Below are 15,527 nucleotides of genomic sequence, written 5' to 3'. Positions count from 1 at the left end.
AGATCCTTCATGCTTATTATTAATCTCATTAAAATCAAATAAAATACATTTCATATAATTCATTATATTAATATCATGATTTTATTATGAACACTCATTTGTAGCTACTGAAAATTGAATATATTTCACAAAAAAGGTGTCTTCTACAGTTCAGACACTTAAAAAGTTACTGAATTATTTGCTCCCCCAACATAGGATTAATTGCATATTCAGTGGCTAAACATAGAATCTATTGAAACCACATACTCGTTGAAAACGTCATGACAGAAAGTCTTTGGGCTTACAGTTAATAGAAATTACTGTAGCCAATGGTGGACTAATACCTTCCATTTAGTTGTGAACACACAGTTACATCAAATATTAATTTTAAAATTTCCTTTAACATCAGACGCAGAACATAAAACTCTGATGGATTTTTAAAATTAAAAAATCAGACAATACTCACTGTAAAATAAACTTAATTACCTGGCAGTCATCAGCCTTAGTTTTCATCACTCCCTTCATGTATTCTTTCTCCAAAGTAGGAGAGACACCAAAGCTATTGCCCATGCACAGGATTTCCAGCCTTCCATCGGGATATGTGACCTCTACAGAACCATTTAAAATGACTGACCAAGAATCAAGCTAGAACACAAGAAATGAAAGCATCAAAAACATTTACATTACCAATAGATTCTGCTAGCAAAAGCACAATTTTTGGGTGCTTTAAGATACGTATTTAAGTGGTGTTATATAGAAGTTGCGTGTTAGCTTGGCTTAAATGGAAGCAGTCACACCTCTTTGTCAGAGATTGTGGGTTGAATCCCCATACAAGGAGTTAGAGCTCATAATTCAAGTTGAAGTTCCAGTGTTCTGCAGGAGGGAGTTCTGCATTGTCAGAGGTGCCATACATCAGAAACAATGTTAAACTGAGGCGCCACCTGCTTGCCTCTGTTCCAGTGCTGGTCAAACATCCCATGGTACTATTCAAAGAACAGCAGTGTGCTCTCCCAGCAAATATACATCCCTCAAACAATGTCTGATTGCTACTTATGATGGCTGCATTTGCCTATGTAACTGTCAATGCATTTTGAAGTTATTCATTGTATGTGAAGCGCTTTGAGATTCTTCTAACAGATGTGAGAAAGCTTTCTTCTATTTCATAAGATGTTTCACTTTAACCATTGTAAAAATGACATTTTAAACAAAACAGTCAAATGCTGATTGGATGATGTGTGATGTACTGTGCCGTAAAAAAGTGGATTTTGATTACATAGGATATACAGCACAGAAACAGGCCATTCGGACCAACCAGTCCATGCCGGCATTTATGCTCCACTTGAGCCTCCTCCCATCTTTCCTCATGTAAATCTATCAGCATAACCCTCTATTCCCTTCTCCCTCATATGTTTGTCCAGCCTCCCCTTAAATGCATCTATATTATTCGCTTCAACCACTCCCTGTGGTAGCGAGTTCCACAATCTCACCACTCTTTGGGTAAAGAAGTTTCTTCTGAATTCCCTATTGGATTTCTTGGTGACTATCTTATATTGATGGCCTCTAGTTATGCTCTTCCCCACAAGTGGAAACATTCTCTCTGTATCCACTCTATCAACATTTTTCATAATTTTAAAGACCTCTATTAGGTCACCCCTCAGCCTTCTTTTTTCCAAGAGAAAAGAGACCCAGCCTGTTCATCCTTTCCTGATATGTATACCCTCGCATTTGTGGTATCATCCTTGTAAATCTTCTCTGCACCCTCTCCGGTGCCTCGATATCCTTTTTATAATATGGTGACCAGAATTGCACGCAGTACTCCAAGTGTGGTCTAACCAAGGTTCCATACAGGTTTAGCTTAACTTCCCTACTTTTCAATTCTATCCCTCTAGAAATAAACCGTAGTGCTTAGCTTGGTTTTTTTTATGGCCTGGCTAACCTGCATTGCAACTTTTAGTGATTTGTGTATTTGTACTTGTAGATCCCTGTGTTCCTCTACCCCACCTAGACTCGCACCCTCCAAGTGATAAGTGACCTCCTTATTCTTCCTACCAAAATGTAATACCTCACATTTATCTGTGTTGAACTTTATTTACCAATTATATGCCCATTCTGCAAGTTTATTAATGTCTCCTGTAACTTGTTACAGACCTCCTCGGCATTGACTATCCCCTGCAATTTGGTATAATCCACAAATTTAGAAATTGTGTTTTTGATTCCCAAGAGATTCATGCTCATGATTCTCCACTAATGAGGACCTGATCTGTAGAGTCGAAGGGAAATAGGAGGTAGGCCCAGATGAGAGTGAAAATAAAAGGGTAAAAAAGTTAAAGGCTGTACATGTAGTGGGTTCAAAAGCATCGCTAGAACAACCTGACAGTGGGCTGCATGCTCACCTTTGCGACAGGAAAATGACGTGCGAGTCGGGGGAAATTAGAAGTAAAAGCAAATATAAAAAATTACACCATCATATTTAGAGTAGTGCACCCTCAACTACAGCTGGTACGAAAGGCATTACAACAACAAGCAGCAATTATATGGCAGCTTTAACGTAGCAAAAACTTCCCAAGGGGCTTCACAAGAGCGTTATCAAACATAAGGAGATAGTAGCACAGAAAAGAGGTAAGTTTTAAGGAGCATCTTAAAGGAGATCGTGGTATAGAGGCCGAGGGGTTTAGGGAGGGAATTCCAGAGCTTTGGGCCTAGGCAGCTGAAGGCATGGTCGCCAATGGTGGAGCAATTAAAATTGCGGATGCACAAGAAGCCAGAGTTGGAGGAGCGCAGAGATCTCAAAGGGTTGTAGGGCTGCAGTTAACTGCATACAATCAAAGAAGTACACCTTTACTGAAGGATTGCAAATGATATCCCTATACATTCAAAATAGGAATGAGATAGGAATGTGAAATTTATAGATCAGCAACAGGGGAAAGGGAGAAAAGAACAAAAGGGGAAGGTCTGTGATAGGATGCAAGGCAGGAGAGATTAAATGACAAAAGGGATGATGTTGCAAGACAAAAGGAGATGGTAATGGTACAAGTAAAGAAACAAACGATGGGTCTAGAGGAGGTGTAAATGGGAATATCAGAATCATCAGCAACAGCTGCCGTCTGAAAAAATGGGGGCAGAGGTTATGATCTGAAATTGTTGATACAATGTTGAGTCCGGAAGGCTGTAAAGTGCCTAATAGAAAGATGAGGTGCTGTTCCTCGAGCTTACATTGGGCTTCATTGGAACAGTGTAGGAAGCAGAGGACTGAGAGGTCAGAGTGGGAGTGGGGCAGAGAATTAAAATGACAGGTGACCGGAAGCTCAGGATCACACTTGCGGACTGAATGGAGGTGTTGTGCAAAGCGGTCATATTTGGTCTCCCCAATGTAGAGGAGACCGCATTGTGAGCAGCGAATACACTATACTAAATTGAAAGAAGTACAAGTAAATCACTGTTTCACCTGGAAGGAGTCTTTGGGGCCCAGAACAGTGGGAAGGGAGGAGATAAAGGGGCAGGTGTTGCATCTCCTGCACTTGCACAGGAAGGTGCCGCGGGAAGGGGAGTGGGTGTTGAGGATGATGGAGGAGTGGAACAGGGTGTCGCGGAGGGCACGGTCCCTTCGGAATGCTGAAAGGTGAGGAAAGATGTGTTTGGTGGTGGGATCATGCTGGAGGTGGCGGAAATGGCTATTGAATATGGAGGCTGATGGGGTGAAAAGCAAGGACAAGGAAAACCCTTTTGTGTTTCTGGGAGGGAGGGGAAGGGGTGAGAGCAGAAGTGTGGGAAATGGAATGGACACGGTCAAGGGCCCTGACAACCATGGTGGGGGGGAATCCTCGATTGAGGAAAAAGGAAGACATATCAGTAGCACCGGTACAGAAGGTGGCATCGTCATAACAGATGCGATGTTGACAGAGAAACTGTTAGAATGGAAGAGAGTCCTTACAGGATGCGGGGTGGGAGGAAGTGTAGTCAAGGTAGCTGTGGGAGTCAGTGGGCTTATAGCGGATATTGGTCGATAACTTAGCCCCAGAAATGGGGACAGAGAAGTCAAGGAAGGGCAGGGAAGAGTTGGAGATGGACCATGTGAAGGCAAAGGAAGGATGGAAATTGTAAGCAAAATTAATGAAATTTTCCAATTCAGGGCGAGAACAGGAAATGGCACTGATACAGTCATCAAAGAGAGGTGAGGGAAGTGACCAGAGTAGGACTGAAACAAAGAATGTTCTGCATATTCCACGAAAAGGCAGGCATAGCTAGGACCCATATGGGTTCCCATAGCAACACGTTTTATTTGGAGGATGCGCGTGGAGTCAAAGGAGAAGTTGTTCAATGCGAGAACAAATTCGGCCAAGCAGAGCAGAGTGGTGGTGGAGGATGGGAACTGGTTGGGCCTCTGTTCAAGGAAGAAGCGGAGAACCCTCAGGCCGTCCTGGTGGAGGATGGAGGTATGAAGTGATTGAATGTCCATGGTGAAAAGGAGATGGTTAGGGTCAGGAAACTGGCGGAGGGTGTCGGAAGAGTCGCTGATGTAGATAGGAAGAGACTGCACAGGGAGAGTTGAGATGGGAAGAAATCAGATGGGGCTACCAGGGCAGTTGAACTGAAAACTGGCTTGGCTACAGAAAGCAGATGGTGGCAATAAATGAAAAAAGCTCTGTTTAGAGACACTGACTAGCAAAGGAAGTGGCCCTAGAAATAATAGATGCATTGCTGGTCATCTTCCAAAATTCTATAGACTCTGGAATAGTTCCCATGGATTGGAGGGTAGCTAATGTAACCCCACTATTTAAAAAAGGTGGTAGAGGCAAAACGGGGAATTATAGACCGGTAAGCCTGACATCGGTAGTGGGGAAAATGTTAGAATCCATTATAAAAGATGTAATAGCAGAGCACTTGGAGAACAGTGACAGGATCAGACAAAGTCAACATGAATTTACAAAAGGTAAATCATGCTTGACTAATCCACTGGAATTTTTTGAGGATGTAACTGGTAGAATAGATAAGGGAGAACCAGTGGATGTGGTGTATTTGGACTTTCAGAAGGCTTTCGATAAGGTCCCGCATAAGAGATTAGTGTGTAAAGTTAAAGCACATGGGATTGGGGGTAAGGTACTGACTTGGATAGAGAACTGGTTAGCAGACAGGAAGCAAAGAGTTGGAATAAATGGGTCTTTTTCCGAGTGGCAGGCAGTGGCTAGTGGGGTACCGCAGGGATCGGTGCTAGGACCCCAGCTATTCACAATATATATTAATAATCTAGACGAGGGATCTAGATGTAATATCTCTAAGTTTGCAGACGACACAAAGCTGGGTGGGCGTGTGTGCTGTGAGGAGGATGCAGAGAAACTCCAGTATGATTTGGACAGGTTGGGTGATTGGGCAGATGCGTGGCAGATGCAGTATAATGTGGATAAACGCGAGGTTATCCACTTTGGTAGCAAAAACAGGAAGACAGATTATTACCTGAACGGTAATAAGATTGGGAAAAGGGGAAGTGCAACGAGACCTGGGTGTCCTTGTGCACCAGTCGTTGAAGGTAAGCATGCAGGTGCAGCAGGCGGTTAAGAAGGTCTTTATAGCGAGAGGATTCGAGTACAGGAGCAAAGATGTCTTGCTGCAGTTGTACAGGGCTTTGGTGAGACCACACCTTGAGTATTGTGTGCAGTTTTGGTCGCCTTATCTGAAGAAGGATGTTCTTGCCATGGAGGGAGTGCAGCGAAGATTCACCAGACTGATACCTGGGATGGCAGGAATGACGTGTGAAGAGAGATTGAGTTTAGAAGAATGAGAGGGGATCTCATTGAAACTTATAAAATTCTAACAGGACTAGATACAGGAAGGATGTTCCCGATGGCAGGGGAGTCCAGAACCAGGTGTCACAGTCTAAGGATAAGTAAGCCATTTAGGGCTGCGATGAGGAGGAATTTCTTCACCCAGAGAGTGGTGAACCTGTGGAATTCTCTACCACAGAAGGCAGTTGAGGCCAACTTATTAAATATATTCAAGAAGGAGTTAGATATATTTCTTAAGGCTAAAGGGATCAAGGGATATGGGGAGAAAGCAGGGACAGGGTACTGAAATTGGATGATCAGTCATGATCTCATTAAATGGCGGAACAGGCTCGAGGGGCCGAATGGCCTACTCCTGCTCCTATCTTCTATGTTTAAAGGACCATGGGGGTTTATTCTGAGCTCCCACTTCTCTGCTTTGTAATTCGATTCCTCTAGAAATGAACCCCAGTGCTTTTTTTGCACATTTTATGGCTTTTTTAAGGTGCGTATCTACTTTTAATGGTTTGTTAATCTGTACCCTGAGATCCCTTTGCTCCTCTACCCCATTTAGACTCTTATTTTCCAAGGAGTAGGTGGCCTCCTTATGCCTCCTACTAAAATGCACCACCTCACACTTATACTGGAATTAAACTTATATAGAACCTTGGTTAGATCAGAGTACCGTGCACAGTTCTGGCCTCCATATTACAAAAAGGATATAGAGGCAATGGAGAAAGTGCAAAATAGATTTACAATGATGATCCCAGACTGAGAGGGTTCAACTATCAGGAAAGATTGAACAGGCTGGGGCTCTTTTCTCCAGAAAAGAGAAGACTTGAGCGGTCACCTGATAGAGGTCTAAAACATTCTGAAAGGGTTTGATAGACTATACATAGAGAAGATGGGCATAATTTTAACCCCCAAATGCGGATGGGTTTGGGTCAGGTGGGAAGTGAAAATTTCAAACCTGAACCCAACCGCCTCAAACCCATAAACACTGGCATCGACCTGTTGGGCCGAAGGCCCGTTTCTGTGCTGCAAAAATCGATGTAATTCTCTGATACAGTAATGCCCATGATTCCCCTAATGCGTTGTTAGCTTTATTATGCAGCCAAGGAGGGAGAATGCTGAGGAAATGTTACCAACTGACTGCTCTTGCATACGTCAAAGCAGTCAGCTTCCATACAACATTGACAAAGGCTTGGCAGCAGGTTGTCCATCAATCTGCAAAGGCTAATTGTTCCCTCATTATATGTAATAATTCTTGCAGAGAGCATCTTACTTAGATCAGCTAGAGTGACATATAGTGAGTCTATCATGTGTGTTCCTCTATCATGCATTGTCCAAGAAATGGAATCAGGCAGCCAGAGAACAGGAATTTGCACAGCTGTAATATGCTCAACCCATCCAGCTGCAAAATAGTAGTCCTAGTCGGTTGTACAAGTACCACTCCACTTGAAATTAAAGGTTTTTAAATATACAAGTATATGTGTGTGTGTGTGTGTGTGTGTGTGTGTGTGTGTGTGTGTGCGTGTGTGCGCGCTTATTTGGCTATTATTGGTGACATTAGCAATCCTACCACTAATAATGTCAAGGCAAATTATTCCTTTAAACAGGGTTAGCATAACATATGTTCTATTACTGCAATTTACTCTTGAGACTTTTGAATACTCAGCTTCTTTGTTCATAAAATATTACACAACATTGAAATCAGAAAGTTAGGGAACAATCATGCCAGCAAAAATTCCAAGGGAATTGTTGATACAGTGCTTTGGGAAATGGGTTATCCAACTTTTGATAAAGCACACATGTAGATATCATTATAAGATTAAATCTATTATAATGTTCAATTTATCCTCAAGTTTCTGTTTGATTTTTAGAATCCACATTGTCATAACAAGTATGCTTACAAAATACTTGTAATAGGCAGTGTTTCAATCAATTAAGAATTTCACATTTTTCCTCAATGGCAATTAGTGGCAGGCCACATCGGTAAAAACTATGTTTTACTGCTTCCGAAGAATAGAAAAACAACTTTCAAATTGTAAGTTACTGCAGCCAGAAGACAAACTTTAGAAATGATTGTTCTGAAAGAGTTACGAGAAGGCTTCTGTTCCTGGCTGATGCTGCTCATTAGAAACTGCTCATTTGAGGTCTGCATTAGTTGTTTTGCACCAAAAATAATTTAACATTTTCTATCTTGTCCAGAATATGTTTTGTAGTTCTATAATTTGTTAATCAGCAGTCAAATTCACAGTATTTGTTGTGTAAATAATAAATGATGTCTTTATTTTGAAAGCTAGAAAGGAAATATATTCAAATGAGTCAACAAATCATTTGCAACTTCAGTTAATTTCCCACAATGCTAATTTTCAAAAGTTAACTCCGAATCTATTCAAAAGTTGCACTTCAAGATCAGCAAAATTACCAACATATATCTCATTATTATGGTGGCAACCAACGTTCCCTCTAAACTGTGCGGCCGCACAGCTGTCTGCCAGTCCCACAGCTGTCTGCCGGTCCCACGCAGCCCGGGACCAGCTTTGCAAATGTGAAATTTTGCGCATGCACAAAACTTTGAATGGGCCGCGCAGCCCGTTAAAGGGACTGCGCACCCAAAATAAATTAGGGGATACATTGGTGAAAACATTTTTCAACGCTTGGATTTCCACACCACCTCCCACCTTCAAAACCATTCCAGTCTGCAAAGGGGGGGGGGGGGGGGGCGCAGCGGAATAGGATTTATCCTACAGTTGATTAAGCAAGTGACATACGTTTAACTGGAGCAGACTGGATTTTCAAACTTATATTTTGAAAAGAAATCTGTGTATATGAATTAAAGCATGACATTGCATCCTTCCAGTTCTTGCATTAGAGATCAAAATTCAGCAAATTGATTTGAAGATACACACCTCTTCACCATCATTGAGTACTATAGTGCCTGCTCGCTCCACCACTGCAAACACCATCACAGCACAAAGCTCTCTTCTGACTGACATTGTCATGTTGGCAAAAGCTGGGAGCTGATGCATGAATTCCAACAATTGTTCTGCATGGAAAAACAAAAACATTGAATTAGACTTCTGGAAACAGGAGGACTCACCAACTAACTCTTACAGTCCCTTCAGGATCCAGCTCACACATTGTCCCTGTAGGCAGGTCCACAGTACAAAAATCAATTGTCTGCTGCAGAGTACTAAGATATTATGAACTTACAGATTATGGGCTGGATTTTGATGCTGGGGCGGGCTGGGGTTGTGTAATCCGCATTTTGTGTTAGCCACCCGATTCTAAATTGCTGTGGGAGAATGATGCAATTTTAACTTAATTGGCCAATTGAGTTCCAATGTGTGGGAACCCATGGCCAATGAGTTTTTCCAGTCTGAAAGTCGCGTCCGATGACGTCATCATTGCTGCTGCATTTAAGGTCTGCAACAAGCCTTGTTTCTTCTGCAGACTGCCAACCTTTTGGCCTTTGCAGTGAGAGGCACCTGCAAGAAGAATGGCCAGCCAGAGACCTAGGTCTACACTCTGCTTCGATGACGTTGCCCTGCAGGCTTCAGTGGAGGGAGCAAGAGCACATGAAGGGGTGCTCTTCCCTTCTTCAGGGAGGAAGAAGCCTTCCCAGCAAACCAAGGCTGTGTGGATCCAGGTGGCAGAGGAGGTCAACTCGTTGTCAGTAACCCGCAGAACCTGGCTTCAGTGCAGGAAGAGATTTCATGACCTTCTGCGCACTGGAAAAGTGAGTATGAATTTCCCATTACCCTCAATCTGATCCCCATTGCCTCTCCTCACCAGCACTAAGCTTTAGCAATCGCTTCCTCCACATCCTACTTGACACTGATGCCGCCTGGGAGGAGGCGGTCCTGGAGATTGTGGGAGTGAAGGACGATGCACAAGTGGGGGACGGACAGACGGGTGCATCACAGAAAACTGGTGACAGAATAGTTTTCCATCTCTCTCATTGACATTGCATGAGTCGCTGATAATGATTCTGAAGCTCTAACAGATGGACTTACGATCATCTGCAATATGCAATGTGCATGTAACCTTGGCATCACATCTCTGACACTTTCCTTTACTCCCCACAGGACCATCGCAAGCACCCGTCCCCACTAGCCAGGAGGAAGAGCCTGAGCATCCAGACTCCTCAGAGGAAGCTGCAACCTCTGAGGGCGCAGCGTCAGCAGAATTCAGCGCACCCAGCACCAGCGCAGACACTCACACCTCGGTGGGACCTTCGCAAGATAGAGTAGCGTTATCACCTGGTGTATCGCAGCTCACAAGTGAGCATCAGCAGATGGTGGAGACAGGGACAGCAGTGGAGAGTCCTCGTTGGAGGGCGCAGGACTCTCCCAGCTCAGCTCAGCTGCATGTCGACCCTCTGCCTCTGGGTCCATCCACAAGATCAGCGGTGCTGGAACTCCAGGAACAGATGCAGGAGTCTCTGGCAGGTTTTGTCTCCAGGGTCACTGCGAGTGTGGAGCGAATGGAGGAGTCCATTGCGAACATGAGCAGAGCCTTTGTGGAGTCATTGGTGCATGAACACATCACCATGGAAAGGATGGCAACCTCCATGGAGGTGATAAGTCGCCAGAGTGCAGAAAACATGGTGAGTGTTCTGAATAGAATGACATCTCTGGAGGAGTGGTCATCTATTGAACAGAGAAACCAGACCTTCATGGAAGTCCTACTGAGTAGGACTGCCAGTGCAGACACGGGTTCCCATGGCCCCCCTGATGTGCAGCAAGGTGCTCTCAAGCCACTTGCAAGTGCTGAGGGGGACCTGACCCATGAGAGGGAAGTTGGTGGCAGACATCAAGGAAGTGGGGGCTCCTCTCCAAGCGCTCACACTTCCATGCCACTGCAGAGCCCTCGGTCAGAGCCCCACCAGAGTCCACACCCATCTGAGATTGGCGTCTCAACCCCTGCACAGCTGCAGGAGCAGCAGACTGTTGACAAGCCCTCACAGGTTCGCAACCCTAGAGGACGCCCGCCAAAGGTGTCGAGACAGGAGCAGCAAGAAAGTGAGCAAGGGGCCCCCACATCTGCTGAAGCCACAGGGGAAGCACCACGTAGGAGCACGCGTAAGAGAAAGATACTGCACAAATAGTCACAAGGGTAGTCACTTGGGTGAAATTTGATGTTTTATGTTAAAAAGCCATCAGATGATTACTGTAAATAAAAAATCTGATGGCTACTGCTGTAGTTGTGGCGTGTGTCATTTCGCGAATGGGACTTCCACATTGAGGGCTTAAGATTACTTGGTATATGCCTCAGTCGAGGAAACGCTCAGTGAAGGCGGTGAGAGGGGTTTCCCAGGAGGTCACACCGGAGATGGGTGTCAGGCTCCAAACTTCCACAGCTGTGGTTATGCCTTCTAAAAGTTCCCACAGGCCTGAGACAACAAAGCCCTGCCACCTGCAAATGATGGCTGATCAAATATCCTATTTAATAGTGGAGCTGCAGCTAATACTCAGCAATCCAATTGTGCTCCGCCAACTTTCACCGTCGTGTTTCAGAACAGGCGTGCTTCACGTTGGATAAGGGTTAAAATCACCAAGGCCGATCAAAATGGCATTATAGAGGCAATTTAGTGCTTGTTAAGGGCCTTAACGGCCTATCCCGCCTCTTGGAGGCGGGGCGGAGACGGGGCCAGTAGACACAATTTAACGAAAATTGCTTGGAGGCGGGGTTGGGCCCACCCGCCAGTTTTTGCAATTTTAACCCCCCACACACCTCCAATCCCGCCTCAATGGCCTGATGAAAATCGAGCCCTATATGTTTGTATTAACAAATCGTAACATTTCTTTATTTCTCCTGTGGCAGTGGTCATGATTAGACAGTGGCAATAGTATGTTTTTAGTTGTGTTTGCTGTAACATCTAGGGAATGGTAGCGTAGTGGTAATGTCACTGGGCTAGTAATACAGAGGCCTGGACTAATGATTCAGAGACGTGAGTTAAAATCCCACCACGGCAGCTGGGGAATTGAAATTCAGTTAATTAAATAAATCTGCAATAATTACAAGTATCAGTAATGGTAACAATGAAACTATTGGATTGTCGTTAAAAACTCATCTGGTTCACTAATATCCTTTAGTAAAGGAAATCTGCCGTCCTTACCTGTTCTGGCCTATAGGCGACTCCAGACCCACAGCAATGTGGTTGACTCTTAACTGCCCTCTGAAATGGCCTAGCAAGCCACTCAGTTGTAACAAACTGCTACGAAACACAATAATAAGAATGAAACTGGGCGAACCACCCGGCACCGGATACGGACACGGCAAAGCCAGCCCAATCGACCCTGCAAAGTCCTCACCAACATCTGGGGACTTGTGCCAAAATTGGGAGAGTCTGTCCCACAGAATAGTCATAGTCATACTCACAGAATCATACCTGACAGCCAATGTCCCAAACTCCTCCATCACCATCCCTGGGTATGTCCTGTCCCAGGACTGACCTACCAGGGGTGGCGGCACAGTGGTATACAGTCGGGAAGGAGTGGCCCTGGGAGTCCTCAACATTGACTCTGGACCCCATGAAGTCTCATGGCTTCAGGTCAAGCATGGGCAAGGAAACCTCCAGCTGATTACCACCTACTGCCCTCCCTCAGCTGATGAATCATCACTCCTCCATGTTGAACAACACTTGGAAGAAGCACTGAGTAGTAAGGGCACAGAATGTACTCCGAGTGGGGGACTTAAATGTCCATCACCAAGGGTGGCTCAGTAGCACCACTACTGACCGAGCTGTCCGAGTCCTGAAGGATATAACTGCGAGTCTGGGCCTGCGACAGGTGGTGGGAGAACCAGCATGAGGGAAAAACCTACTTGACCTCGTCCTCACCAATCTACCTGTCGCAGGTGCATTTCTCCATGACAGTATTGGTAGCAGTGACCACCACAGTCATTGTGGAGACGAAGTCCCGTCTTCACACTGAGGGCACCCTCCATCGTGTTGTGTGGCACTACCACCGTGCTAAATGGGATAGATTCAGAACAGAACAAGCAGCTCAAAACTGGACATCCATGAGGCGCTGTGGGCCATCAGCAGGAGCAGAATTGTATTCCATCACAATCTGTAACCTCATGGCCCGGCATGTCCCTCACTCTACCATTACCATCAAGCCAGGGGACCAACCCTGGTTCAATGAGGAGTGCAGAAGAGCATGCCAGGAGCAGCACCAGGCATACCTAAAAATGAGGTGACAACCTGGGAAGCTGCAACACAGGACTGCATGCAAAAAAGCAGAAGCAGCATGCTATAGGCAGTGCTAAGCAATCCCAAAATCATTGAAACATAGAAGATAGGAGCAGGAGTAGGCCATTCGGCCCTTCGAGCCTGCTCCGCCATTCAATGAGATCATGGCTGATCATCCAAATTCAGTACCCTGTCCCTGCCTTCTCCCCATATCCCTTGATCCCTTTAGCCTTAAGAAATATATCCAACTCCTTCTTGAATATATTTAATGAACTGGCCTCAACCGCCATCTGTGGCAGAGAATTCCACAGGTTCACCACTCTCTGGGTGAAGAAATTCCTCATTTCAGTCCTAAATGGCTTACCCCTTATCCTTAGACTATGACCCCTGGTTCTGGACTCCCCGACCATCAGAAACATCCTTCCTGTATCTAGTCTGTCCAGGCCTGACAGAATTTTATAGGTTTCGATGAGATCCCCTCTCAATCTTCTAAACTCCAGTGAGTACAAGCCCAATCGACCCAATCTCTCCTCGTACGTCATTCCTGCCATCCCAGGTATCAGCCTGGTGAATCTTCGCTGCACTCCTTCCATGGCAAGAACGTCCTTCCTCAGATAAGGTGACCAAAACTGCACACAATACTCAAGGTGTGGTCTTACCAAGGCCCTGTACAACTGCAGCAAGACATCCTTGTTCCTGTACTCGAACCCTCTTGCTACGAAGGCCAACATACCATTTGCCTTAACCGCCTGCTGCACCTGCATGCTTACCTTCAGCGACTGGTGCACAAGAACACCCAGGTCTCTTTGCACTTCCCCTTCTCCCAATCTATTGCCATTCAAATAATAATCTGCCTTCCTGTTTTTGCCACCAAAGTGTGGATAACCTCACATTTATCCACATTATAGTGCATTTGCCATGTTTCTGCCCAATCACCCAACCTGTCCAAATCATACTGGAGTTTCACGACATCCTCCTCACAGCATACCCTCCCACCCAGCTTTGTGTCGTCTGCAAATCTGGAGATATTACATCCAGTTCCCTCGTCCAGATCATTAATTTATATTGTGAACAGATGGGGTCCTAGGACCGATCCTTGCGGTACCCCACTAGTCACTGCCTGCCACTCGGAAAACGACCCGTTTATTCCAACTCTCTGCTTTCTATCCGCCAACCAGTTCTCTATCCAAGTCAATACCTTGCCCCCAATCCCATGTGCCTTAATTTTGCACACTAATCTCTTATGCGGGACCTTATCGAAAGCCTTCTGAAAGTCCAAATACACCACATCCACTGGTTCTATTTTACCAGTTACATCCTCAAAAAATTCCAGTAGATTAGTCAAGCACGATTTACCTTTTGCAAATCCATGTTGACTTTGTCTGATCCTGTCGCTGCTTTCCAAGTGCTCTGCTATTACATCTTTTATAATGGACTCTAGCATTTTCCCCACTACTGATGTCAGGCTTACCGGTCTATAATTCCCCGCTTTTTCTCTACCACCTTTTTTGAATAGTGGGGTAACATTAGCTACCCTCCAATCCATGGGTACTGTTCCAGAGTCTATCGAGTTCTGGAAGATGACCAGCAATGCATCTACTATTTCTAGGGCCACTTCCTTAAGTACCCTAGGATGTAGATTATCAGGCCCTGGGAATTTAACGGCCTTCAGTCCCATCAATTTTCCTAACACCATTTCCCTACAAATACTGATTTCTTTCAGTTCCACCCTTTCATCAGACCCTATGTTCACCGGCATCTCTGGGAGGTTGTTTGTATCCTCCTTTGTGAAGACAGAACCAAAATATGTATTTAGGTAGTCTGCCATTTCTTTGTTCCCCATTATAAATTCCCCTGAATTCTGACCGCAAGGGACCTACGCTTGACTTCACCAATCTTTTTCTCTTCACATATCTATAAAAGCTTTTACACTCAGTTTTTAAGTTCCCTGCAAGCTTACTCTCATTCTATTTTCCCCTTCTTAATTAATCCCTTTGTCCTCCTTTGTTGAATCCTAAACTGCTCCCAATCCTCAGGATTATTGCTTTTTCTGGCCAATTTATATGTCCTCTCCTTGAATCTTACGCTATCCCTAATTTCCCTTGTTTGCCATGGTTGAGTCAGCTTTTTTGTTTTATTTTTATGCCAAACTGGGATGAACAAATTCTGTAGTTCATCCATTCGGTCTTTGAATGTTTGCCATTGCCTATCCACCATCAACCCTTTGAGTGACATTCCCCAATCAATCCTACCCAACTCGTTCCTCAGACCATCATAGTTTCCTTTATTTAAATTTAGGACCCTAGTCTCTGAGTCAACTACTTCATTCGCCATCTTAATGAAGAATTCGATCATATTATGATCGCTCCGACCCAAGGGGCCTCGTACAACAAGCTTGCTAATTAATCCATTCTCGTTACATAATACCCAGTCTAAGATGGCCTGATCTCTGGTTGGTTCCTCGACATATTGGTCCAGGAAACCATCCCATAAACACTCCAGGAATTCCTACTCCACAGTATTGTTACTAATTTGGTTAGCCCAATCTATATGTAGATTAAAGTCACCCATGATGACTGCTGTGCCCT

The 15,527-nt window shown here is 44.7% G+C and overlaps 1 protein-coding gene across 12 annotated transcripts in view; it reads right to left on the bottom strand.

Moving 5' to 3' along the window:
* rapgef2b (Rap guanine nucleotide exchange factor 2b) overlaps positions 1 to 15,527 on the bottom strand; it is a 1,083,630-nt gene that overhangs the window by 569,785 nt on the left and 498,318 nt on the right. For all 12 annotated transcript variants that reach the window (XR_015081639.1, XM_086010726.1, XM_086010745.1 and 9 more), the window contains 2 exons: positions 8,651 to 8,787; positions 466 to 624 (listed from right to left, as the gene is read on the bottom strand). Coding sequence is in view for 11 of the 12 variants with exons in the window: in XM_086010726.1 (XP_085866852.1) it covers positions 466 to 624; positions 8,651 to 8,787 (296 nt within the window). In the remaining variant the exon portion in view is untranslated. The remainder of the gene's footprint in view (positions 1 to 465; positions 625 to 8,650; positions 8,788 to 15,527) is intronic.

Source organism: Somniosus microcephalus, chromosome 2 (assembly GCF_052327205.1).
Source record: "Somniosus microcephalus isolate GS21.2 chromosome 2, FLI_Smic_1.0, whole genome shotgun sequence".
Taxonomy (NCBI): Eukaryota; Metazoa; Chordata; class Chondrichthyes; order Squaliformes; family Somniosidae; genus Somniosus; species Somniosus microcephalus.
This window is presented reverse-complemented; position numbering and strand designations above follow the sequence as displayed.